General features: G+C 41.0%; 1 protein-coding gene across 1 annotated transcript; it reads right to left on the bottom strand.

Annotated features, from left to right (window-relative positions):
• Positions 1–18,817: 18,817 nt before the first annotated feature.
• LOC149844700 (dnaJ protein homolog) lies at positions 18,818–21,285 on the bottom strand. The gene is made up of 6 exons (XM_089995143.1): positions 20,964–21,285; positions 20,552–20,717; positions 20,317–20,458; positions 19,954–20,230; positions 19,639–19,837; positions 18,818–19,402 (listed from the first exon to the last, which is right to left on the bottom strand). Exons 1-6 carry the CDS (start codon positions 21,111–21,113, stop codon positions 19,083–19,085), a joined length of 1,254 nt encoding a protein of 417 aa, XP_089851269.1. The 5' UTR covers positions 21,114–21,285; the 3' UTR covers positions 18,818–19,082.
• Positions 21,286–25,977: the final 4,692 nt, after the last annotated feature.

Below are 25,977 nucleotides of genomic sequence, written 5' to 3'. Positions count from 1 at the left end.
ACTAATTTTGTACTGTAAGACATCAAGACACGCTTGTATATTCTTAGTATATATTATGATTGTCTTTGTATTGTAACACATCAAGACACACTTGTATATTCTGAGTATGGCTTATGACTGCCATTGTACTGTAAGATGTCAAGACACACTTGTACATTTTGAGTATGGCTTATGACTGCCATTGTAATGTAAGACATCAAAACACACTTGTACATTCTGAATATGGATCATAATTAATATTATATTATAAGACATCAAGGTACGCTTGTATATTCTAAAGGTTTATACGAACCTTGAGGTGCTAAAGACACCATGTGTCAATTTGAAACATACCTACACATACCTAAATTTGTGATTTGCCTTATAAGTGAAGTACTCGTATATACAGAATAATTGCTAATTAGGTTGGATATATGAGACTATGGTTATTACCCTAAACAGGTATTTCGATCCTTATAATAAAGATAATTGTTTTGACCCATTCTATTATAATCTCTATCTTGGAGAAGGTAGATGGTATAACCTCGAGTAATTTTAATCTTTTTTTTAGAGCAAGGCGTCCTAGTGGTCTCCACTCACTCGTAGGTCTTGAAGGTCATGACTATCCACGTGTCCTAGGTGGTAGATCTCCAACTACTACATAAGTCTAAGATGCATCCTATTTTTGTTTTGCCTTAGCTGAGGCTTTTTTTTATCACTGACCGCTCGCTTTGAGTCTGCCCAGTTAGGCACCCCAGGTTAAAACACCTGAGAATAATATACTCCAGGATGCTTCGGCTATATGCAATGTTTTGCTCCCCCACGTACCAAGGTGGATAGTAAATATCGAAACCAAGACTTTTGATCCACACAGTTTGTGATAAAAATGTGCCTCAATAATACAAATAATTATGTTCTTTTATATATTTATTAGCATGATTACTGTAAAGAATGTGCTTTCCTGTGGAATTAATCTATGTGAAACTGTTAATAGATTGTGACATATGAGTTGCATAAATAGATATACATTATGATACTTGAATATGTTTTTAATATCCTGAGTTACTTGGAATTAGTATATATCTGCTAGACTGTCATAACTCTGACCCTTTTATGAAAAGATGATTGCAGGTAAAGAATACGATAAAGAGCGGATGCGGGATGCTGCGGCACTGTTGATGAGCCAATCATTTTTCTTTCTCGGGCACTGAATTCAAACACATGATATTGTATTGGTTTTGTAATATTTTAAATAATACATCGTTCTTTTGACTAAAAGTATTTTATTTGTGTCATGTTATTCTCTTTTGAATTAAGTATAATCGTTTTGAGTATAACGTAACCTACCTCAGATTTTGAGCCCCTATTTGAAAAGGTTTTTGTTGATGATTTTAAGAAAAAAAAAGTTTTAACTTTTCACATAATTTTCTAAGGGTTTAAAATCTCGGGGCGTTACAAAAAGTGGATAACATACTTGCAATTCTCCATTCCATTTTTCCTTGGTAAGTAAATAGAATACTTTGCACCTAAAAATCTTTTAGGCCTCATTTATTTCATGTAATTTTCATTGGGAAGTGCTTGTTAAAATATACCTTTTGTTGTATATATATATATATATATATATGTGTGTGTGTGTGTGTGTGTGTGTGTGTGTGTGTGTGTGTGTATTTTTATAAATTATAATATAGAAATCTTTATATTTTTTTATTTTTTTTTTATTTGTAATAGGTGCTGCCCATTAGAGGTAGTTTGGTCTTTTTATTTTTCCTTTTTATTGTGTAATAGGTATTGCCCATTAAAGGCAGTTTGGGTTTTTCTTATGTAGCCAACTAGCCATTCTTGGGCTAGTCTCCCTCTCCTCCCTTTTGTATATAAGTGTGGGATACTTCTCACATTCTTGCTATGCTTTTCTTAAGCATTTCAAAGGTGAATAAAGCTACCATTTTTTACATTGTGTGCTTGACTTTAGTGGCTATTGTGAGTTTGTTGGACTCATGTATTTGCACTTAAGTGGATTGTGTATTACCCATGGTGGGTTTGTGTTTGTGCATATTATTCTATTTCTTGATTGCCCTTAGTGGCTTTGTCATTACAAGGTAATCAGAGCTTTAAGCTCTTGATATCCTATTGCAATTTTTTCTTCTCCTGTTCTTTTGTTTGTGGTTCATGGTTCAGAAAGAAGCTATCTTGGAGTGAAGGCAAAGTTTGTGTTCCTTGTTTCTTACCTCCATCATGGCAAATAAAGAACTTATGACGGTGATCTCATTCAAGCTTAATGATTCAAACGATCTCATGTGAGCCACCGCTAAAGAGAATCATCTAAAAAGGAAGAAACTTTGAGGGTATGTAGGTGGTACATCCAAGGAACCATAACTCATACTCAAAGAAGGATTGCAACCAAATCAAGGCTGGATCTTAGTTATCAAAAGTTGCGCCTAGGCTCAGCCTAGGTGGGCTAGGTATAGGGACACTTCCTAGTCTTATGGGCCTAGGTGGTAGGGTATTGATTTTCTACCAAGGTTGTTTTTGCCTAGGCCATAAAGACATAGTTGTAATTTTTTAAATATTTTTTCTTATTCCTTTCTTTCTTTCTTTTTTCTTCTTTCTCCCACCCCCAAAACTTTCTTTTTTTGTTTTCTCATTTCTTTTATTCTTTTTTACCTTATTGTTTCATTCTTTTTTTCTTCTTCATTCTCCTTTCACCCAGTTGGCTTCTCTTTTTCTTACTCTTCTTCCTTTTTTTGCTTTTCTTTTTTTCTCTTTCTTTTTTTCCTATCTTTTTTATTTTTTCTTCTTCTTCCTCATCTCACCCTTCTGTTTTCTTTTTTTTTTCTTCTTTTTTTATCTTTTTTCCTTTTTTTTATTTGTTTATATATATGAATGTGTTTTTGACACACATACATATAAAATCAATTTTTTCAGTTCTCTCGCTCTCTCTCTCTCTATATATATATATCACATACATATAAAATCAATTTTTTCAGTTCTCTCTCTCTCTCTATATATATATATACATACATATACATATATATATATATAGGGTTAATCTAACATAAACAACTTGTCTTTAACAGCAGATGAATTCAATCTTATTAAAATAACTAAAATACCCTTTATTTTTTTTTAATGTTTAATTATTTTTTCATGTCAAAAAGGTAAATTTGATAGATTCATAAAGTTACATTTTTGTAAAAGGTGTTTGATTTTTCAATTCTTTCCACATTCAAAAGACCTATAATGCCCATGAAAGTAAGCATGCATTTTCAAAAATACTATTTTTTTAATGGGTTTTTAGTCATTTTAATAAGGTTGAATCCATCTAAAGTTAAACACAACTAGTTTAATGCTAGATTAACCCATATATATATATATATGTGTGTGTGTGTGTGTGTGTGTGTGTGTGTGGTTCATCATATCCCCGTTTTTCTTTACATCACCATTAAAAACCTCTAAATATCAAAGTTTTATGTGTTCTATACTCATTTTGAACCATTAGATGTGTTTAGCCATACTTATTTATTGAGAAAAAAGCTTTGTTTCAAATTGATTTGATGTAAAAATGTGAACATCTTATCATGAAATTTTAGTATGATATCAATCGATAATTTTTTTACCTCTTTAAAATACACATATGAGCATAAAGATGCTTAATCAATTACATGTTCTCCATTCAACAACAATCATAAACACATCTAACACTTAAGATCAAGTATAAAACATTTAAAAACTATGATTTTTTGGAGGGGCCTAACAGTGACCTAACGAAATAGGGGCATGTATGTATGTTGATAGAGTAATTGGATGGTGTGCCCCAAGTTTTGGTGTTTGTCCAATATTATGCAGTTTCATGAATTTTGCGACATGTTATACTGAATTACACACTCCATTCATAGTTACAATCATATGTTCATTATAAACTTTAACTATTTATTATAAAAAAATTTCTTGATGTTTTGTTTTTTTGGTTCTGCCTAAGCCTCAACCAATCCTTTTAAGGGTCTTCAGCCTAGGCTCCAACTAGCACTTTCAACAACTACGGGCTCAATATTCAACTTTTGTACTTAATAGTGCTATAGTCCATTGTTTATGACAAAGTCTAGAGGAACCTAGTATTAGAAGATTTGAACATATCTCTAGGCCTCCTAATAGGTTTGTCTTTTATGAGTCCTTTGCACCAAAATACATAGCTTGCCTTATGTCCATCCATTCCTTCCATGATCTATCCTCCGACAATGAAACCAATAACCTTTCTGAATGGGTAGACACCATGAAATTAGAACTATGAGTACTAGAAAAAGCTAAAACTAAGAAAATTCAACCTTCACCTATAAGAAAAAAAACTATAGGATGTAGATGGGTTTTTAATGTTAACACCAAAGGAGATGGATCTTTAGAAATATACAAGGCTAGACTAGTAGCCAATGATTACTCTCAAGAATACATGATAGACTATGAAAAAACATTTGCATTGGTTGCATGCATGACAAGTGTTAAGACTCTTATTACTATAACATCCATTAGAAAGCGACATATCTATCAACTAAATGTTAAAAATGTCTTTCTAAAAGGAGACCTTAATGAGAAACTATAAATGGATCCTCCACCTGTCCTTGTGATCGAGAAGGATAATGTTCTTCGACTAAACAAGGTTTTGTATGGGCTTAAACAAGCCTCTAAAGCTTGGTATGACATATTCAAAAAGTAATGTTAAGTTTGGGATATAGATCTTGTTATATTGACATTGATTTTTACATTAACAACTATAAAGATCTTTGGTTAAGAATCTCCTCAAATATATGGGTGTCATTATCTCAAATCCTTCAAAAATATAACAAAAATGATATTTACATCGCTAGCAATTGCACCTTCCATAAATGAACAAAGCATATCGAGATGGATTGTCATTATGCTCGAGAATAGTACTTAAGAGAAACGATAGAGTTGCCTTATATGTCTTCCTAATACCAACTTGTTGATTTCTTCACCAAGGCCTTGCCCTCTCAGCATTTTATGTTTATTCTTGGCAAACTTTTGGTTATTACATCATAAGTTTAAGGTGGAGTGTTAAAATATACCTTTTGTTTTGTATTCATGCATATATATATATATATATATATATATTATAATCTAAGAATATATATGTATTTTTGTTTTCATTTTATTTGTAATAAGTGTTGCCCATTAGGTGTAGTTTAGTCCATCTATTTTTTCTTTTTTAGTGTGTAATTGGTTCAGCCATTAGGGGTAGTTTGGGATTTTTTTATTTAGCCATTTGGACTAGCCCAACTAGCCTTTTTCACCTTTGATATGCTTAAGAAAAGCATAGCAAGAATGTGGTCCCTTTTGCATATGTACGTGGGATACTTCCCACATACTTGCTATGCTTTTTTTAAGCATTTCAAAGGTGAATAAAGCTATATTTTTTGCATTGTGTGCTTGCCCTTAGGAGCTATTGTGAGTGTTGGACTCTTGTATTAACCCTTAAGTGACTTGTGTATTACCCATTGTGGGTTTGTGCATGCACACTTTATTTAGTTTCTTGATTGCCATTAGTGGCTTTGTCATTACATTTCTTTGTATTTCATTACAACTGAGCTGGCAATCCTAATGAAATCCTCTCCCACCATGAATAAAACAAACATCAAATCATCATGGTGGGAAAGTGCCATAATGGCACAAGTGAGCCCCAATTTTTTCCACCACCAACCAATTTTTATGCGTAAATCCTTTCATACCTTCCCCCATAAAAGTTTTCACATCGGAAGACTCGGTTGGCCGGACTTTTTAGAAATCTGCGCCCATTACCATGTAAAGCCTTTCCTTTAGATGAGAATGAAACAAAATGAGCCCCTTAATTGTCACAAATCCTTCATTTGCAACTTTGTTCTCAAGTATTCCTATACATCATTTACAAGTTGGAAGGAATTACCTTAGTTACTTTATCATCAAGATAAATTAGCAGAATCATGATATCATGGTTTCCAATGCAAGCTAACATTGAGTAATCAATGAGACTTCTATTAAAACCATAGGAATATAATCTCAAAAATCTTTTTGGAACAAAGACCTAAATGCATGTTTTAATCTACAAAGAGGCAAACCTTTCTAAATGGGATTATCATCCCAATAGTTCAGTGAATGTTTTACATATATTTCTTTAGTAGGCAAACCTTTCTAAATGGGATTATCTTCCCAATAGTCTAGTGAATGTTTTATATATGTTTCTTCCTTTACGCCTTGTTTGTTTCATTCCCATGTAAAGGAAAGGCTTTACATGAGAATGGGCATAGATTTCTAACAAATCCTGCCAACTCAGCCTCTTCATTTGCAAGCTTTCATAGGGTGGAATGTATGAAAGGATTTACACATAAAAAGTGGTAGGTGGTGGGAAAGTTTAAGGCCCACTTGTGCGGCACTCTCACATTAAGATGATTTGATGTTTGTTTCATTCATGCTGAGAAAGGATTACTCACCACTTTCACATGTAAGTTGCGTGAAGAAAACAAGGCCTTAGATCACAATATAGAAAGTCAATTTTAACATTTATTTGATGTAGGTTCCATTGTGAATCGTTGTGAAAGAATCAACCTGATTGATCCCATCTTTATAACCAGATTGATGCTTAATAACCAAATATATCTAGAAGCCTTCCATTTGATACAATATACCCTATTTACACCTATGATGACACTTTCTGTGCGTGTCAACTATTTTCCACGTGCCACATGCATCAAGCACACTTATTTCTTCATTCATGGCATCAATTCATCTCTAGTCCTTGTGTGCCTGCCTACAATTTGTAGGTACTTTTATCGCTTGGACTGCTCTCATGAAGTTTTGGTGTTCCAAATAAAAGCTTCATAACTAACCCACCACCCAATTCACTATTTTTATGTAGTTATATCTTCTTATAGTTGTGATGATCCTACTGCTGCCCCCAATTTCTTAAAATCCTTCATTTTTGCTCATCACCTTGTACACTCTTGTTCATGTTCCTTTTCCATAGCATGTGTGCATGTTGCGTCTGTTCTTTTGCTCAACTTGCCCCTTTGCTGGTATATTCTTTTCTTCCTCATTCCTTGGGTCTGGTTCATGATATTTTGTATGCAAAATAATAGGGTTGTTTACATTTTCATATATTGTTTGGCTTGTTTTATACACCATATTTATTAATTATGGTTGTTCTTATTGTTAATGCCATCTATTATTTGCTAGTTGTTACATATAATTATCAAATTGATTGAAGTATTCATGTTCTTCTCACATCTAGCTTTGCTTGATGTCATATAGGTCATCACTCTAATCTGTCCTCTTATATTGTATTTTATTAAATGTATTGAATATTTGCTTAAAGATATTGTGTGAAAGCAAGTTGATTTTATTTGGTCTGATTGCCTAGTGGAAGTCCTTAGCCTTTTCATGTGTATCATATGGTACAAATTTAGGGCTGTCAACGGGTCAGATCTGGTTTGGACTCAGGTGAGTCCAAATCCGGATCTGAATTTGAGGTGCTGGTACCATGCCTGGACCTGAGCCCGATCTGTCCACCTTAAGAAAAACCATACCCAGGTCCTATGAAGATTACATGAACCAGACCTGGTCTATACCTAGTAAAATAATAATTTTATCTTTTTTATATTGAAAAATCATGGGTCCACAGGTCGGACTTGGGTCTGGTATGAAATTTCACAAACCATACCTGGCTCCATATATGAGTTGGACCCTTTGGGTCTGACCCGGTTTCTAATCGAACCTCCTTCTTTATCCCCAAATCCTAACCTTATAGGATTTGGTACGGGTCAGGTCCAGGTCAAACCCAACCAATCGACACCCCTTAGATACAATAAATCCGTACACTTTTTATGACATTGTTAAATAAGCTCATAAAAATTATTCAACTTTTAAGGAGCCTAAGCTTGAGGTCAAGCTTGACTTAATTTATTGAATAAACTTCAGTCAAGTTTTTAATGACCCAAGCCCAAGCTTCTCACAAGAGCTCAGCTCATTATAACCCCCAAGTTCAATCATTCATATTGTGCAAATATGAACCCCCAGAGCAAACATCCATAATATTTGAACACTACATCCACCTAGATTTTTGAAAACAGAAAGAACACAAAGATGTCATGATATATATGTAACACCAACAGACAACCAAACAGGAAAAAATAGATAGCAATATAAAACTTGTGCAAATGAATGAAAGATCAAGACACCAAAACAAGAAAAAACTAGAAAAAAGAAAACGAGAATAAAAAATGCCACAAAAGATATCACTCTGAAAAATGCCACAATAATGTTTGCTTGAAGTGTACTAGACCATCACAAAAATTGAACTTACTAAACCAGGAGAGACACATAATCAACAGTAGGTGATATGCTAGATATATAGCAAATCTGCAACTGAAAGTGGCAGCCAGAAGCAAGCCACGTTCTTTGGATACTTTCTGATCCATAGTGTTGTTCTGCAAAGGTAACAACATTATGAAAAGTTCCAAACAGCTACTAAAGAATTTTCACACATGAAATGAAATTAACCAGAACATCAGAACTTATATATGAAGGCATTGTTTAAAGTTAAACATATGTTTAACTAAAGGTGTCTTTCACAAGGCTGATCAATGATTGCAATCAACTTCTTCCAGAAATGGCCCATCTTGCCACAATATAAACAATCGCCTGTCTCGCGGGGACAAGGCTGGCCCGCATGAAATCTCCCACATTTACCGCAAGCTCCACTAGGAGGTCGTCGTGGCGGACGGTACTGGTTTCACTGCCTTTTTGGCGGGGGACTTGATAGTTTCTCTCCTTCCATCTTCACAGGCAGAAAAGGCTGCTTACCTTCTGCAATTTTGATGGGCAACAATGGTTGCTTGGCATGACCGCGTGGCTGCATCCGTCTTCGATCGCCACCTGTCGAAGGTGGCTTCCGGGTCTAAATGCTCTTGGAACGCTCCCAGTCATCATTGAGGAAAGTAGCTGTCTCGACAGCCGCTACTAAGGTTGCAGGCATGCTAGTAAGAACTCGGTGCTTGAGTCCTTCCTTCAGGCCTCTGATAAACTTCCTTGCCCGTTCACGCTCATCTTCGAAGAGGTTGGGACAATGTCTCTCCAGCTGTTGAAACTTGACCACATATTCATTCAAAGTCAAGTTGCTCTGAGACATCTCCAAAAACTCGATCTTCTTTTTCTCCCTTGCATGAGGGGGAAAATAATTGTCGAGAAATGTCTTTCTAAAAGTCTCCCAAGACACAGTGTCGATGCTTGAGAATCGAATCCTTCGTGTGGTATCCCACCAAATACGAGCCTCATCCTTTAAACGAAAGAACCCAAATAAAGTTTTTTTCTCCTCAGGAACTGTGAGGACGTCAAAGACTCGTTCGATTTCACTGACTCAATATTCTGCTGCATCCGGGTCTGCTCCACTGAAAAAAACAGGAGGATCTAACTTTAAGAATTTCTTGAAAGAGACCCTGCTCCGGAGCCTGACTTCTCTGCGTAGTCCCTTGATTTCGGATCGCTTCAGCTAACGCATTTAGAGAATCCATAATGAATCCCCTGCGTTTGAGCCCGTCCTCTGACAAATCCTCATCTGATCGACGATCCATCCTTAAAAACAAACATAAGATATGTCAGAATACACCAAGACAATTAAGAAACAAAATATATTTTATAGATCTTCAAGTCACCGCATATACAAAAATCCCAGCGATGCTGGTATACAAGTCAAAAGAAAGAACTTTATCCGCATGAGAGTTCGTAGCCTCTCTTACAAAAATTTGAACAAAAATTTACAAACACTCCCTTCTAGTGACGTTCAAACTGTCGAAGGTATTCTCTCTTGTTCCCCGCACGCCTAAATCTGCGTCGAGGGACAAAAGGGAGTGACTCATCCGAGGGAACCTCCACATCATACATCGGAGTCGAAGGCGTGTAGTCCAGTGAAAGCGAACCACTAGTGGACGAATCTGAAATGTTGATTGGAAAATCGACACCAGGAATTGGGAGAGCAGGCCCCTCAGAGACCACTGGGGGCAAAGGTTGTTCGAGGACCGCCAAAGGTAAATCTGACACATTAAGGTCAGGGATGACAACTTCAGCAGAATCCTGGACTACAGTTGCTCTATCCTGCTCCTCTTTAAGAAGACAAAACTCTAAGGTGTGTCCGGAATCGTCACAAAAGACGCACTCAAGTGGTACAAGGGTGGGACCACTACCATCTGAGAATTCCGGCGTAGCTTGCCGACCTGCCTGGACTTGCGAGGGTAGATGTCCTCCCATCCGAACATATACCGAGGACCAGGTTGCTGCCAAAGGTACCTGAAATTCTGGGGGCAGTGGGCTACCTGTCTCATCTGTGAAGACCGGTGGGGGTGGGCGGTTAGCCCAACACTCTTCCCAGGACACCATACGTCCTCCTCTCTCAACATAGAGGCCCCTACCTCTAACCGAACGAGCGCGCATTCTACGCCCACCCCTGCCGTGGTGGCCACTCGAACCAGCTGACGGATCCATTACACACAAGTATTGTTCAAAGTAAGAGCAATGCATTAATTTTATCAAAGCAAGAAAATTAAGCGTCTATATATAGTGCGGTGGAAAACTCGATGATCAAGGCTCAACCGTTCTCGACCTGGTTCTGATACCAAAAGTTGTAACGCCCCAACAGTTTGACTTGAGAAAAAAAAGTTTTTGCATAGAAATACGTTAAAAAATCAGAGTTTGCAGCAAGGATTTTCAAAGATACCAAAGGGTTTTAAAAACACGAGTCAAATCTTTTGGGTACGTTAGCAAAAAGACTCATCACAAATACAAGTTCACTTTCTAAGCCAAAATAGTGAGCAAAGAATAAAAAGTACATTCATAAAAGAAAGAGTTTAATTTATACAAGACAGAAGGGTGTCCACCCCCAAAACAAGCAGAAACAGATACCATCTACACAAGTAACCAGTAAGACTAATCAATATATCATAAATTCAGGCAAACTAGTGATACAGTGATATTAATGTAACTGTAAGCAATCATAACCAGGCTTATCATGCATACCTTCCAACTATCGTAAACAACAGACAGATAGTAAGGTAAAAGCAAGCAGTACGAGAATAAATAATTGTGAGCATGCCATACTGTGATCTGATTATTATTTGGACATTGTGGGTACGCACAATGTATAAACGTAGAAACAGTCGAGATCCTTCCGGGGGTTCATTATGCCATGTATTTTATTATACCGTGAAAGACTGACTGAGTCCGCTCCTAAGGGGACGACCTGTGGTCGAGAGAGCAAGTCCCTAAAGGCTAGAAAGGGCTCATGGATGCATCCAACTTCTGCAGAAGTGCCGGACGACTACCACCTAAGATACTTATGATGACGCCATCTCCCCTACCTCCGATGATTGGGGAAGCCGAGTCTTTACCCGAAATGGCCATGAATGGCCTGTCCACCGGAGGGTTTGTACCATCCATCCTCTCTCTTGATGAACCAGCCCGAACAAGCACGATGAAGGGTTATTCATCATCATCGCCTTGTTCTATATGCCCTGGTCTATTCGACCCACTCGAGCATCTTGCCTGTGAAGGCGCATGTTTATCCTTTAGTGAGATATTTAGAAAGCAGAAGATGAGGCCCATTCATTTTGTGCTACGCCTCATAGCATCGTATAACACTGTCAAGAGATGTAGCTAAGTTTATAGCCACAAGTCACCAAGACTACTCAAAGGAGCTCAAGTGCTGACAACAATTTCTAAAGGCACCTGCAAGGTAGAACAATAGCATAATCGAAGTCTATATGGCACAAGCAAGAAATGAGTCAGCATAAGTAAGCAAGGCAATAAGTAAGGTGCGAAAACATAATAGCCAAGGCGCATAAAGCGCGGGGCAACAGAAAGTAAAGTGTTGTAAAAGTAAACAGGACAAGGATCGCAAAACCGCGTCCTTGAGTTTAAAAGACAGAAAAGAAAGCCTAGGCACACATAGCGCGGCGGCAGCAGAAAGTAAAATACTGAGAAATAAACAGGACAAGGATCACGAAACCACGTCATTGAGATAAAAAGACAGAAAGAAAAGTCTGGGCACATATAGCGCGGCGGCAGCAGAAAGTAAAATGCTGGAAAGTAAACAGGACAAGGATCGCGAAATCGCATCCTTGAGTTAAAAAGACATACATATACGTATATAAGCAGATTGTTTAATTATCTTTCCTTTAGTTTAGTTTAGTTCATTTGAAGTCCTTTCACGCAACTTTCCCCAACCTTGGGGAGTCCCGGGTTCCTGCACGCCTGCGGGCGTAAGTTCGAAGGGTCTCAGGCCACAAGACACGCGAGAGCTTCGTCGTGCAACCTGCACACGCTAAAGAGGTTAGCACAAGTCAAAGGCGAAACGACATGAACGACAAGCGGCAGCAAGGGGCTGAGCCTCGCCTACAAACAGAAGAGACGACAGGAGGCCTCTGCTCCCTGCCGGTAAACAGAAACGATGACAGGGGGACTTGCCCCCTGTCGGCAACGAGAGCAATGACAGAAGGCAAAGCCCCCTGGCGACATGCCAAACAACGACAGGGGGTCCCCCCTGTTGGCAAACAAAATAGTGACAGGGGGCGAAGCCCCCTGCCGACATGCCAAACAACGACAGCAGGTCCCCCCCCTGTCGGCAAACAAAACAGTGACAGGGGGCGAATCCCCCTGCCGACAAACAGAAACAATGACAGGGGAACTATGCCCCCTGTCGGCAAACCAAAGCGACAGGGACACGACCTCCCTGTCGGAAAACAGAACGTCGACAGGGGCCAGCCCCCCGTCGACAAACCAAAGGTGACAGGGGGCCAGCCCCCCTGTTAACAGACCGAACAACGACAGGGGGGCAAAGCCCCCTGCCGGCAAACAGAGGCGACAGAGGGCTCCGCCCCCTGCCAGCACACGGAGGTGACAGAAGGCTCCGCCCCCTGCCAGCACACAAACAAAGGCAGGGGCCAGGCCCCCTACCGACAAAAACGCTGGCGATAGGGGGCTAAACCCTCTGCCGACCCAACGTCGGTGTCAGGGGGCCAAGCCTCTCCCTGACACACCGACGGTGGCAGGGGGGAAGCCCCCTGCCGACAAACGGACCGCAGCAGGGGGGCGAAGCCCCCTGTCGACGAGCGGCCGACGACAGGGGGCTAAACCCCCTGCCGACCCAACGTCGGTGTCAGAGGGCCAAGCCTCCCCCTGACACACCGACGGTGGCAGGGGGAAAGCCCCCTGCCGACAAACGGACCGCAGCAGGAGGGCGAAGCCCCCTGCCGACGAGCGGCCGGCGACAGGAGGCTAAACCCCCTGTCGACCCAACGTCGGTGTCAGGGGGACAAGCCTCCTCCTGATACACCGACGGTGTCAGGGGGGGAAGCCCTCTGCCGACAAACGGACCGCAGCAGGGGGCGAAGCCCCCTGCCGACGAGCGGCCGGCGACAGGGGGCTAATCCCCCTGCCGACCCACGAACAACAGCAGGGGGGGACGAAGCCCCCTGCCGACGCACCGTCGACGACAAGGGACTAGACCCCCTGTCGACTGACGAATGCACAACAGCAGGGAGGCGAAGCCCCCTGCCGACGCACCGTCGGCAACAGGGGACTAGACCCCCTGCCGACCGACAAACCCGAGCTACGGGAAGGGGGAGGAAGGCGCTTATCTGCAGCAGTCCGGCGGCAAGTCACCGAAGAAGAGGGAGAAGGCAGCGGCCAGCACAAGCACGGAGGAGGGGATACCACCCAGGTGGCTGTCGGTAGGCCGATCGAACCCTCGCCGGTCGGTGCATCGCCGGAGAAGAGCCGGAGAGAGAGAGAGAGAGAGAGAGAGAGAGAGAGAGAGAGAGAGAGAGAGAGAGAATCGAGCGAGGCCAAATGCCCTAGCTCGAGGCACCCTAACCCCTTTTTAAAAGGGGGGTGTACCGGCTTCTCGAAAATTCGAGAAGCCGAGTCCGGGTCCGGCTCAGATCCGGGTCCAGCTCGGATCCAGGATCGCCAGCTGACCAAGACACGTGTCTGACACGCGCCACACGCGCCTGGCGCGTGTCCGACACGTGTCTGACTCGTTTTTTTTTTCAGACATTACAGTTATAGTATAACAACAATAACTAATGCTGCATGTTCCATCTAAAACAGCCTATCACAATATTAAAATTAGAATGTATTCTAGCATAAAAATAACAAAATAAGCCCTCAAACCAAACTACAATATAGGGAGAAAACACAAGTTCCCTATTGATTATGAATTTTGGACCATAAGCCTACTGAAGCGTCTGCAAGGAAGAAACATAAAATAGTAAAAAAAGATAGTCAATTTGCACTCATTGGCAATTCTTGACACTCCAATAGCAGCATTAAATTTCCAATAATGTTTAAGGTGCTTCAGTAAAGGTAGGATATAGAATGCTTATGCATTTCTGAGAAAACCATAATGCTGATTAACATGGACACTTTACTTACCACATGTGACCCGTGTTGACACCACATAATACCTGGCACACTACAACACTTCATTGAGACAATCAAACATGTGTTGAACACAATCAATGCAACCCTTTGTGTGATCTACTTGTGTTCTTTATCTAAAATTTGTAGGGATATAACTGTCGGATCCTGTCAAACCCAATTTTGAATTGGGTCTAAATATTTGACCCAAACCTGACCCATTCTACTTCGGATCTGAGTCCAGGTCAGGTATGGTTGAAACATGTGGACCCATATAAGTTAAAGTATTCACATACATATGGATCAGGTCTTGAATAGAGCAGTCCTTTGATCAGGTCTAAGAATTGGACCCAGACCCAGCCCATTTTGATTCACAACCGGGTCTAGGTATGGCAGAAAAATGTATACCATATGCAGTAATGGGTTCGAGTATGATGAGGTCAAGTCTTACGGTTAGGGTTTCAATTCGGGTCTGTGTATGATTGATATTGCAGACCTATATCACAGGGATTCTCCTGCATACTATTCTTAGTAGAAAATTACACAAAAATGGCATATCTCATGTCCCCCTATCCATGTCTCTGTGACATAGTTGTAGACCCAGTTACCCCAAGTCAACATTTAGATATATAAACTAATGGAGTCAACTATTCTTTAAGAGGATTATATGCTATCAAACTTTACTATAAACACTTAAATTGAGAAGCTTATTCACTATTCTAAAGTGTGCCAATTTTATATGTAAAAAGAATAGTATTTTGAAACCAATCAATTATATCAAGTTAAAATAAAAAGACAACAATGTTGTGCCATATTCAAAATGAATCAAAATCAGCTGGTTCAGGTTTGGATTGGTATAGCTTTGTGTATAAACGGGTTTAAGTTTGGGTCGGTTTTGGTAGATACCAGGTTTAAGTACATACCCCGTTCTGGTTTGGTTAGATACCAGGTTAGGGTTCAGGTGAGTTTGAGTATAGATTGTGTATAACCATTTGGGTCAGGTATAAAAAATGGCTCAAGACCAAACGGGTCTGAGTCCATCCATCATACCCAAGAACCAAACCATTTTTCCAACGGACCCATATTTTGGACCCAACCCAAACCCATTGGTCTACCAAGATTGGGTTAGATCGGTCTCTAATTGATTTGGAATCTGAGATCTGAGTATACCACCCAATTACTGTTAAAATATATGTACCACACACACACACACAGATATATATATTCCTTTACCCTTTGTAGCGCCCACTAGGGGTAATTTAGTCTTTTTCTTTTCATGTAAAATACACATGACCAACAGGGTCTTTTTCTGTTTCTTCTATTTTTATTTTTATTATTTTTAATTTTTATTTTTTGTTTTAAATATGTAAAAGGAGAACCATCACAAATGTGACTCTTGGGCTCCCAACTACTCTATGGGAGCTCCCTTGAGTCCCTTTTGTGTATATAAATATGGGCGCTTTTTCCATCTCTCTCTAATGCTTTTTCAAGCATTTCATAATATATTGTGACTTATATTTTTAAGTTCTCTCTTCCCACTTTGTGCGTGTTTGCCCTTTGTGGCAGATTGTATTTGGCTTTTGTATTTGTACCTTTTTGTATTCACTTTGTGACATTGTTTTTTGGCACTTGTATTTCATTACATGGTATTAGAGACCTTAGGTATTTTAATATTCTTGGGACTTTTTTTTTTTGTTTTTTTGTGTGATTAAGTTTCACACTAGTGTTCTTCTTCAACTCTTCCGCAATGACCTACAAAGATGCTAAGATTGACCTTTCATTCAAATTGAATGTGACCATTTATAGAATGTGGGCTGTCACTATGGAAAACGTCAAAGGTAAGAAACTTTGAGGATATGTATGTGGCACTGTTTTAGAACCACAATTAAAGCTCACAAAGAAGGAAAAAATAAAGAAAAAACTTTGGGTGATGAAGAAAACACCAAAGCTATCGAAGAATATCAATTCAAAGTTAAAGATTGGGAAAGTGAGCATGCAAAAATATTTACATGGCTCATGAATAACGTGAAGATCAAGATTTGCACTAATCTAGCCATATTTATTTAGGCAAATAAAGCATGGTTCTTCACGAAAGGTATGTATCCTCAAAAGGACCTTACTAGGCATTTCTTTTTATAAGAAAAGGTAAGAAGAACCAAGCAAGAAGACATGAGTATTAAAGAATATTATAGTACTCTATCTCATATATGGGATGCGTTTGCTCTTCCTGAACCTCAATGGAAAGGAAGGGATATTGCCATGAGGCAAGAGCAAATGGAGAGAGAGAGATTTTTTCAAATTATTCATGGGCTTCATCCCGAATTTCAACGACTAAGAGGATCCCTTCTTCATAAGGCTTTTACTCTTCTTAGAGAAGTTTTTGCCGATTTATGCCAAGAAGAAACTCACTTGGCTCTTAAAAAAAGACTTTGATGATGTTCATGCAGTATCTAAATCTGAAAATAACATGAGGACATATAAACCACCTCATTTTTGGAAAAATAATAATGGTGGAGGAAAAAAAATCTTTGTCATCATTTTAATCAATTGGCACATCTTAAACCTGGTTGTCCTAAACTTAAGAAGAAGGTAACTTCTGTTGGAGATAGTACAAGCAATTCAAGTAAAGAATCAAGAAGAGATGTAAACATAAAGGACTCTATTTCTCAGCTTACAAAAACTCTCGAGCAATTCATGAGAAACAACTCTTCCACACCTTTCACCTTCGATTCTCATCAACTCCCGATATGTCTTCCTTTATTCGGGTTTTCATTTCATATGACTTCAAATACTTCTCTTTTATCCAAACCAAGTCTTAACTCAACTTAAACTTGGTTTTGCTTCAATGGACTGTTATCATGAATGTGTTATCGAGCCACTCCTTATCCCATCCAGACAATTTGATTTGGTGGAAACTAAATAGTGATAGTATCACTTTATTGGGTCTCCTCTCTCTTGGTTCTCGAAGCATACATTCTGGTATATGTGGCTCTGGATTAGAGGATTCTTTGTGGGTTTGATGATTATTCACGGTGTAGTCAACTCAAAACTCTGGCTCGAAAAATGTAGTTTTCATCTTGCTAGTCGTCGTTCGTTTTGCTTTTGTGAGAGTCCTGACTTCATCTTTTTTTATAGTGTAGCTTCACTCGTTCTTTATTTAGGCAAGCTTTGCATGATATTTATTCATACTGAAACAACCGGTGATGTTTAGATTTTGCCTACTTGAAGGTTGTAGTTGGAGAGAAACCAATGTATTTTCAAAATAGTGATTTCTAAGGGATCCTTCAATTAAGCTGAAAAGTTAAGGTGAGGACTCGTTGCAAGTGGCCGAACAGTCCATGACTTAAAGGTGAGGACGATTTTCTTATGTGTTTGCTGCTACTGTGGCACATGGGGGTCGAATCAGTTTGCCATTTTCCAGCACAAGCTAAGCTCTTTCAGATGTAACGAATCTTACTAAGAGTACTATGTGATCAGTTGTTCTGTTTTTCACTTTTAGAATGTCCAGTTCTAGCATTCTCACACGTGCTGATTTGGGACCTGGCGTTCTTTTTTATGTTGCTGGTTGCTTCTCGTCAGCAGCATAGGTTTTAAGTGTTTTATGATAGATTCTAACAGTTTTAAATGCGTTTAGCATACTCAATTTAGTGAGAATCGACTCTTGAATCATATTTTTTAGACAAAAAAATATGATTTTATGAGCTGAGAAAAAATGATACCTTCTAACCATTGATTTTGGATCATCACAAAAAACTATATAAAAGTCAGATTTTTAAAGGAGCCTGACGAGACCTAACGAAAAAAAAGCCTAATATATATATAATAAAATGGGTTTATATAATAATGGGTCAGTGCTAAACGTCACGCTAAATAAGTTTTTTGAGCTTTTTTTTATTTTATTTTAAAATTCTGACCGTAGGGATCAGCTCTTGAAGCGTTTGATTAAAACACGAGTGGGTTTTTATAAAGTTGGAAAAATCAATGGTCCAATATCTTTGTAAAATTTTGAACCTCCAAACATCATTTTTTTTCATAAAAAACATGTGATATAAAACTGAAACAGAAAAAGCTGAAAAACCCATACATAAGATTCTATCTTTCATGAGAGAGAGAGAGCTCTAAATACTAAATGCCTGAACACCTCCAATGATGTGGTGAATGGTGATAGTGAGTTACCACCAACACGTGAGAGATATCTAAGTCCTAAATATGCCGGAACACCAATGATCGTGAATGGTGATAGTGAGTTAATAAACACCATGTGAGAGAGAGAGAGATCTAAATCCTAAATGCCTGAACACCTCCAATGGTAAATGGTGATAGCGAGTTAATAACTCAGCTGGTCGTGCCAAACTCACGAGAAGAAATCAAATCTCACAGGCAGCACAGATACCACACAAGCAATTGCCCAAAAAACAGGTATAAAAATAAACATACATTGTCTTGAAACAAAGATAACCATATTAGTTCATAATAATAGGGAACCATATTAGTTCATAATAATAGGGAGTGGCATGCTTCTCCCACAACACTTTAGTACTCCCTAATGCACTCCCCCCCCCCCCTTGCAATTGCCGCCCAAAGAATGTGTCAATTAAAGGGGTTTCTGCAACTTTCTCTTGTAGCCCTCCCCTGCCTCTTCTTCCAAGCCCCACTATTCACTGCTGCGCGCACTGCACCCTCTGCGCACCTCCCATGGTCTCTTCGTCCTCCTGGTAAGCCTCCTGCGCCTGAGTTTGCTTCCTCCTCATCTCCTCCTCCAAGTTAACGTCGTGCAGCATCGTCTCCTCGCACTCATCCAGCTCCATGTCCGTCAAGCCCACCGACGACCTCGGCGGCAGCACAGCTTCGACAGCCTTGCACTGCTCCGGCATAAGCGAGTCCGGGAAATCGATGGTGAAGTGGATGTAGAGCTTCCCCTTCATGAAGGGCCTCTGGTACATGGGCATGCCCTCATCGTTTATGGCCTTGAATTGATCTGTTACAAGCGAAAAACAACCAATTAAGCAAACCATGTCATGAGAACAAGATCAGATCAGTGATGAAGTCGATTTTTAGGCGTTTTTTCAGTGAGGATTCTATCAATGAAACAAAAAAATACAACCGATTAAGCAACCATGTCGAGAGAACCAGCTCAGCTCAACTATCTTCGCAATTTTTCAGTTGAGAATTTTATCAATTGATCAACATGAACAGGAGGAAGGTAGAGCTCACCTGGCTTGACAACCTCTCCTGGCTGAGACTTGATCAGCAATTGCCTGTTGTCCAAGTGGGTCAATATGAATTGGAAGCCACAGAGTGCCTCCGTTAGAGAAAGAGTGTGCTCCACAAAGAGATCATCTCCCTTTCTCTTGAACCTCGGATGCTCCTTCTGTTGCAGAACGAACACTATATCACCCGCCACCGTATCCGGCTGCAATCACAGAGGAATAGAATCGAATCGATCAAGCTTGAGACCAGACCAACGAATACAACCTCAGTGTGCCAATGGAGGTAAAGAAGAACAAGATGTGAAAATCTGCAGCATACCGCTTCATCGGCCTCGCCAGAGAAGGTGATCTTCTGGCCATTCTGCATGCCCTTTTCGACGATGACCTCGAGCACCTTCTTGTCCTGAACCACCTTCTCTCCCCTGCATTGCGGGCACCGATCCTTGTCGTTGATGGTCTCACCGGTGCCTTTGCACTCGTTGCAGGGGTGCTGCATCTGCTGAATCATGGAAGGCCCCAATTGACGGATGGAGACCTTCATGCCGCTACCCTGGCAACCAGGGCATTTCATGGAAGCCCCCGATTTCGATCCTATACTGCAGAAGTGAGACGTTTGCAGCGTTACAAGTGACACAATCCAATCCATTCAACAGATAATCCTAAAAGATCAAAGCCTACTCACCCCTTGCATTTGGAGCATATAATGTTTCGCGAGAGCGAGAGCTTCTTAGACGTGCCATTGTAGAGATCTTCCAGGGATACCTTGAGAGGATGGATCAAGTCCTCGCCCCTCCTCTGCCTCCTTCCCCTGCTGCTACTACCCCCTGAGCAGAACGGAGAATTCCGTTGAACCAAACAGCCGGAATTCTAATCCTACCAGATCGAGATGTAAACAAAGAGTTGATTTCGTGATGTACCTCCGAAGGGATTCCCACCAAAGAAGGATTGGAAGATGTCGAACGCATCGTGTGACGATCCGCCGCCGCCCATTCCTTCCTTGAGCGCATCCTCGCCATAAGTGTCGTAGATCTCTCGCTTCTCTGGATCGCTCAACACCTCATAAGCCTGAGCTAGCTCTTTAAACTGCAAGAAAAGCAACGATTCAATTCCATACCCACAAACCGTTGATCCGTTGGTTCACACCCATCTTCAAACCCACACAAGAAAAGAAGGAAAGAAAGGAAGACCTTTTTAATACCATAATCAAAATACAGACACGAATCAGAAACCAAAAACAAAAGACGATGACAAAGTTTACGATCCCACACTGAGAGAGAGAGAGAGAGAGAGAGAGAGAGAGAGAGAGAGAGAGAGAGAGAGACTTAATACCTTCTCCGGATCGCCACCCTTATCAGGGTGGTTCTTGATGGCGGCCTTCCTGTACGCCTTCTTCAGATCCTCCTGCGACGCTGTCTTCGGCACCCCCAATATCTCGTAGTACCGACTGTTATCGGTCTTCTTCGGCGCTCTCCCGAACATCTTCTCCCGCCTCCTTCACGATCAACAAACGCTCAAAAAACAACTCACAGAAAACCCACGGGATCCTTCCCAAGAAGAAGAACAACAAAGATCCAGAGAGAAATTCGATCTTCTCCTTCCCGAGAGAGTTGCGTTCTTCTGCGATCAGTAAAAGCGACGACGATACAGGGTCAGGGAGGAAGGAAGGAACCCGTTTATATGGAACCCTCGCGTCTCGATGGACGGTTAGGATCTATCCGTGGCTTCGGGATGGATGACGTGGGCCGTCGATAGTCCAGCTAAGGTGGAAGTCTCTCGAAGCATCTCCATCATTCCGTCGTGCGCGAACGCTTCCTTCGTTCCTTTCCCCTTTTCTTTTCTCTCCCTTCTGGAAGCTGCCTCAATTCCGATTCATCCGATCCGTATCGTTTTCTGTACGCACTCTTTCTTTCTCTGAAACGCATCATTTATAGAATCGTACGGCTTATGGGTTTTATGATCGGATCGGATTTTGTTCGGGTGTCAACCCGAACCGCATCCGACATTAGCCTGCCGATCGGGTTCTTTCCGATAAAAAAATTGGGATTTTGGATTTCAAAGCATGTTTTATTATCTGATCCGAGATTCGAACTCTGGCCCAGAGTCCAAATTGTCAATGACTAACCCATGCCGGCTGTGCAAATCGGGTTGGATTTGGGTTGAATATACTCGGCCCAAACCCAACACTGCTGACAAACCTTTTTTTGAGCCGCAAATGGGTCGGGTTCCGTTAGACATCCAATAGAATCCAATACTTTACTTCTCGATACAGATCCTTTTTTTGAGGCGCAAATGGGTCGGGTTCCGTTAGACATCCAATAGAATCCAATACTTTACTTCTCGATACAGATCCTTTTTTTGAGGCGCAAATGGGTCGGGTTGAACATGAGTAGAGATGGCAGTGGACCGGGGAGGTGGACAAGGTCTCCACCCCCGCCCCGTTTCAAAATCCGAACCTTCATCTCCGCACGGGGATGGATTTTAACCTCCATCCCTGCCTCATGTCCTCCATCCCCGGTCCAAACGGGGGAGAGGCGGGGCCCCGTTTCCCCTTAGTCTATATTCATCCCTTAAAGGATTGGAGATGGGGCGGGGCTAGGTGGGGATTGGGCTGGGAAAAGCTTAAGTCCATCCCCGTCTTCATCCCTGCACGGGGATAGATTTTAACCTTCATCCCCGATCCAAACGGGGCAAGGCGGAGCCCCATTGTCCCCCGTTCCACTGCCATCCCTAAACATGAGCAGAACCATGAGTTTGAACGAGTGGTTATGAGTTGCACACGAGCGGCTTGGCTTGTTTCCCAGCCCTAAACTAATGATGCAGTAAATTTCAGGTCTCGATTCAATCCATGAATCTCATTGGGAATAGGATATTCGTTCAGTTCCGTCTGCACCTGTTCCAGATTAAGAAAAAAACATTTTCGTGTTTTTTTTCTTTGCCTTCTTTTTCGTCTTTGTGTTCTTGAAATCTAGGGTTTTGTTCATATAAGGATCGTATGGTTTTGATTTCTTTTTCTTTTTCTTCTTCTTTTGCTCTGCTCCGTGTTGGAGTTTTGATATTGTCGAATTGTATGCAGGGGCGTAGCTAGGTTTCATGTGTGGGGGGGGCAAACAAGGGTGTAGAAAAAAAGTTGGTGTGATAGTTGGGGGTTCAGGGGCAGCGCCCCCGAATTTTTTTTTTGAGATAAAATAAAAAATGGCTATAATTATTAATAAAAATCTATTTCATATGGACAAATCAAACTATCTGCTGCAGTCTTTTTCAATCTCAACATAAAGTTCTTAAACATTATCTAATGACAATATATAACACTGGTGCGATAATTTAAAGTTCATAACAATGCATAAATTTTATTTATGACAAAATAAATCAAAATAAGAAAGTACCAACTAAAATGGGCCCCGACGGTTACTTGCTTGGCCTTTCCCTTGCAAGTAAACAGCAGAAAAAATAACTCCTAAAAGGCCTTTCTTATTTATAAATGTACCCAATTAACTAAACATGTCCAGCTATTGATTACAGATTGGTAATGCACATCTGAAGATATATGTGGAGTATAAGAACCTATTAGACATTGCCACCAAAAACAAATATTCAACAAAATTTCTAAGTGCATCAATTGCAAAAGTGATATAATAATCAATGTAGTTCTAAAGATAGAAGAAAAAAGAGGCACTTATAAGCATAACAATGACATCCAAGCTTGAAACTAGTTAACAAGAGCAATCTCCTGAAATTGGGCTACATATTTTAACTTTTCCAAGTGAATAACCAGAAGAACGAATTAATTTTGGATCTACCATAAAAAGCATCAAATTATGTGGTGGTAGCAAAAACCATCATGTACTGATTCTTCAGTTAAGATTCACCAAGACACTGTATCTTGAATATAACCACCCAAAAAAAAGATAAAAATGTTAAAGAAACTAAACTTGTTAAGAGGGAACATTTTAGTGCTCTTTGTTCAAGGCTAGATCCGGATCACAGAATTCACTGGTCCAACCATCAAAATGCAAAAGTAGTTCAAATGAACTAGATCACAGGTCCCTAGAGACCCAGTTCACCATAATCAGTGAATCCATTTTCTTATTGTTGATGCAAAAGAATAAATCTACATTCAACGTCTGAGATCACTAGGTACTTAGTGAGTGGCAACCAAATCCAAATAAGATACTGGGCAAATCTAAACAAAGACCCAACTGTTCTTTTCAATTTGTTCCTCTATTTCATATGACCCACATTAAAAGAACCTCTTTTACAAGATTACTTTTTGTTAAATGAATTGATGAAGACAGATTTTCGTTTTCAACTAATGAAGAAACTGAAAGACAGATGAGAATCAACCTAGAGAGAGAGAGAGTTCGATTCAAAGATCACTGACCGAGGCTTGCTGAGGAACTCTACAACTCATCGGAAGCCGACACTGAAGCCAACACCGAACGACGACGACCGTATCTGGATTCCGCCGGCGTCGTCGGCTGTTGCAAGCAGGGAGAGAGAGATGGGGGACTGGGGAGAAAGATAATACAATACGTAACAGGGGGCAGGGGCCTGTTTTAAAACCGTACCGGGTTTCGGATCCGGGTCAGGTCCGACCCGGGTCCGACCCAGCTTCTAAGGCAGAACTGGGCTCCCCCCCCAGCTCCGCCCCTGATTGCATGTATGTTGTACCGATTGACATTCTCTTTTTGTTTTGGTTTGATTCAATTGTTTGTCCATTGAGAAGTTAAAATTAGTTGTAGACTGATCATGCTTTTGTCTATCACTTTTCCTGCATGTGTTTGCTCAATGTGTGTGTTTTGGCTAACCCAAGCCCCCATTCATCGACTGTATATTGGTAGGCTTCAAATTGGTAAAACCCTTGAGGTCCCCCTGCTCATTAAAGAGTACAGCCAGCTTCGATCTTGAGTAAAGATTCCCCTTGCGTTTTGAACTCGTGACGTTCCGTCAACTTGGTGATGTTTTCAGACCCTCCTGCCAGATGAGCGGAGCCTTGCAGACACATAGTGAAAATCCTTACTATATAATAATTGTTGACTTTTTGCCATTGTTCTCGAAAATTAAAGTTCACATTAGGTAGGGGTGCTATCTGTCTCGTTTGAGCTCGCTTAAGAACTTGATTAAGCTTGCTCGAATATCTGTTCTTGTCTTGTGGATCTGAACCGTTGGTTTCATAATGATCAACGATAAAAACCCTTAAGTACTGACACGGGAAGAGAGAGATAGGGTAAGTTGGGGGTAGACGTCCCCTCTTCCTCTCCTCTCCCCTCCTCTCCTTCACTCTTTGTGCACCTGACGAACACCTTCACGGCTTCACTCAGGTTTTCTCTCTCTCTCACTCTGTTCTCTTTTGCAGGCGAGGCAAGACTCGTCAGGTCCGGTCCGGCGACGACGATGGGGGCAGTTCAGAAGGGTGGCGAGTGGCAACGGTAACTTAGTCTCTCTCTCTCTCTCTCTCTCTCTCTCTCTCTCTCTCTCTCTCTCTCCTAACGAGTTCTCTTTTTTACCTACTCTCTCCCCTTCTGTCTCCTCCCTATGATAATAATCGCCCTAATCCCTATACGTTAGAGACTCTAACGTTTGCTCCACACTCTCTAGCTTTCTGTAACGCTCCCCCCATCGTGAGGGGGTTACGGAAGGAGATGGGGACGACACCCCTTCCTCTCCCACGAATCAGATCGTGGGAGAGGAAGCGGGCTGCCCCCATTTAATACAGAATGAGGAAGGGGGGGCTGCCCTCATTTAATATAGAAGGAGGGAGGGGGATAACCGACCAACCCCCATGGCTATAAAAGCCATGGGGGGCCCTCCTCTCATTTCCCCATTCTAAACGAGCAGAGAGGGAGCGTGAAGGGAGAAAAGGGAGAAGAACACCGCTTGTCGCCGACCACCAGGTAATTTTTTTCTCTCTCTCTTTTGATGTTCAGAGTAGTGGTCGTCGACAACGGAGGTGTCACCTGCGAGTTGCAGGAGCAGGGAGAACCCTCTCTGTCTGGCTCTATTAGCGGGAAAACAGAGGGGGGGTTTCCTTTGCTACCGTTGTTGGGTCGGCAACCACTGACGATCAGCGAGCGCCGGTGACGCTGCCCTGCTGGCAGGAAGCTGCAACAAGTTCGACGACGGTAGAAGTTGACTATTGCTCGTCGTGATGACAAGCTCGGTCTACATTTTCTGTAGGCCGAGTCGGTCATCAGGCTAGACGTGAACCAGTCTGAGTTGGTCGACCAGACCAAGTAGGCTCAGTTTGGGCGTATCCAGACCAAGCCAAATGAAAAGAAAAATGATGATGTGTGGATATGTGCGTTGTGACAAACTGTATCGGTCTATACGGACCGAGTCAGGTTCG

Source organism: Nuphar pumila, chromosome 2 (assembly GCF_984573655.1).
Source record: "Nuphar pumila chromosome 2, dmNupPumi1.hap1.1, whole genome shotgun sequence".
Taxonomy (NCBI): Eukaryota; Viridiplantae; Streptophyta; class Magnoliopsida; order Nymphaeales; family Nymphaeaceae; genus Nuphar; species Nuphar pumila.
Note: the sequence above shows the minus strand (reverse complement) of the source record. Positions and strands in the feature narration are given on the sequence as shown.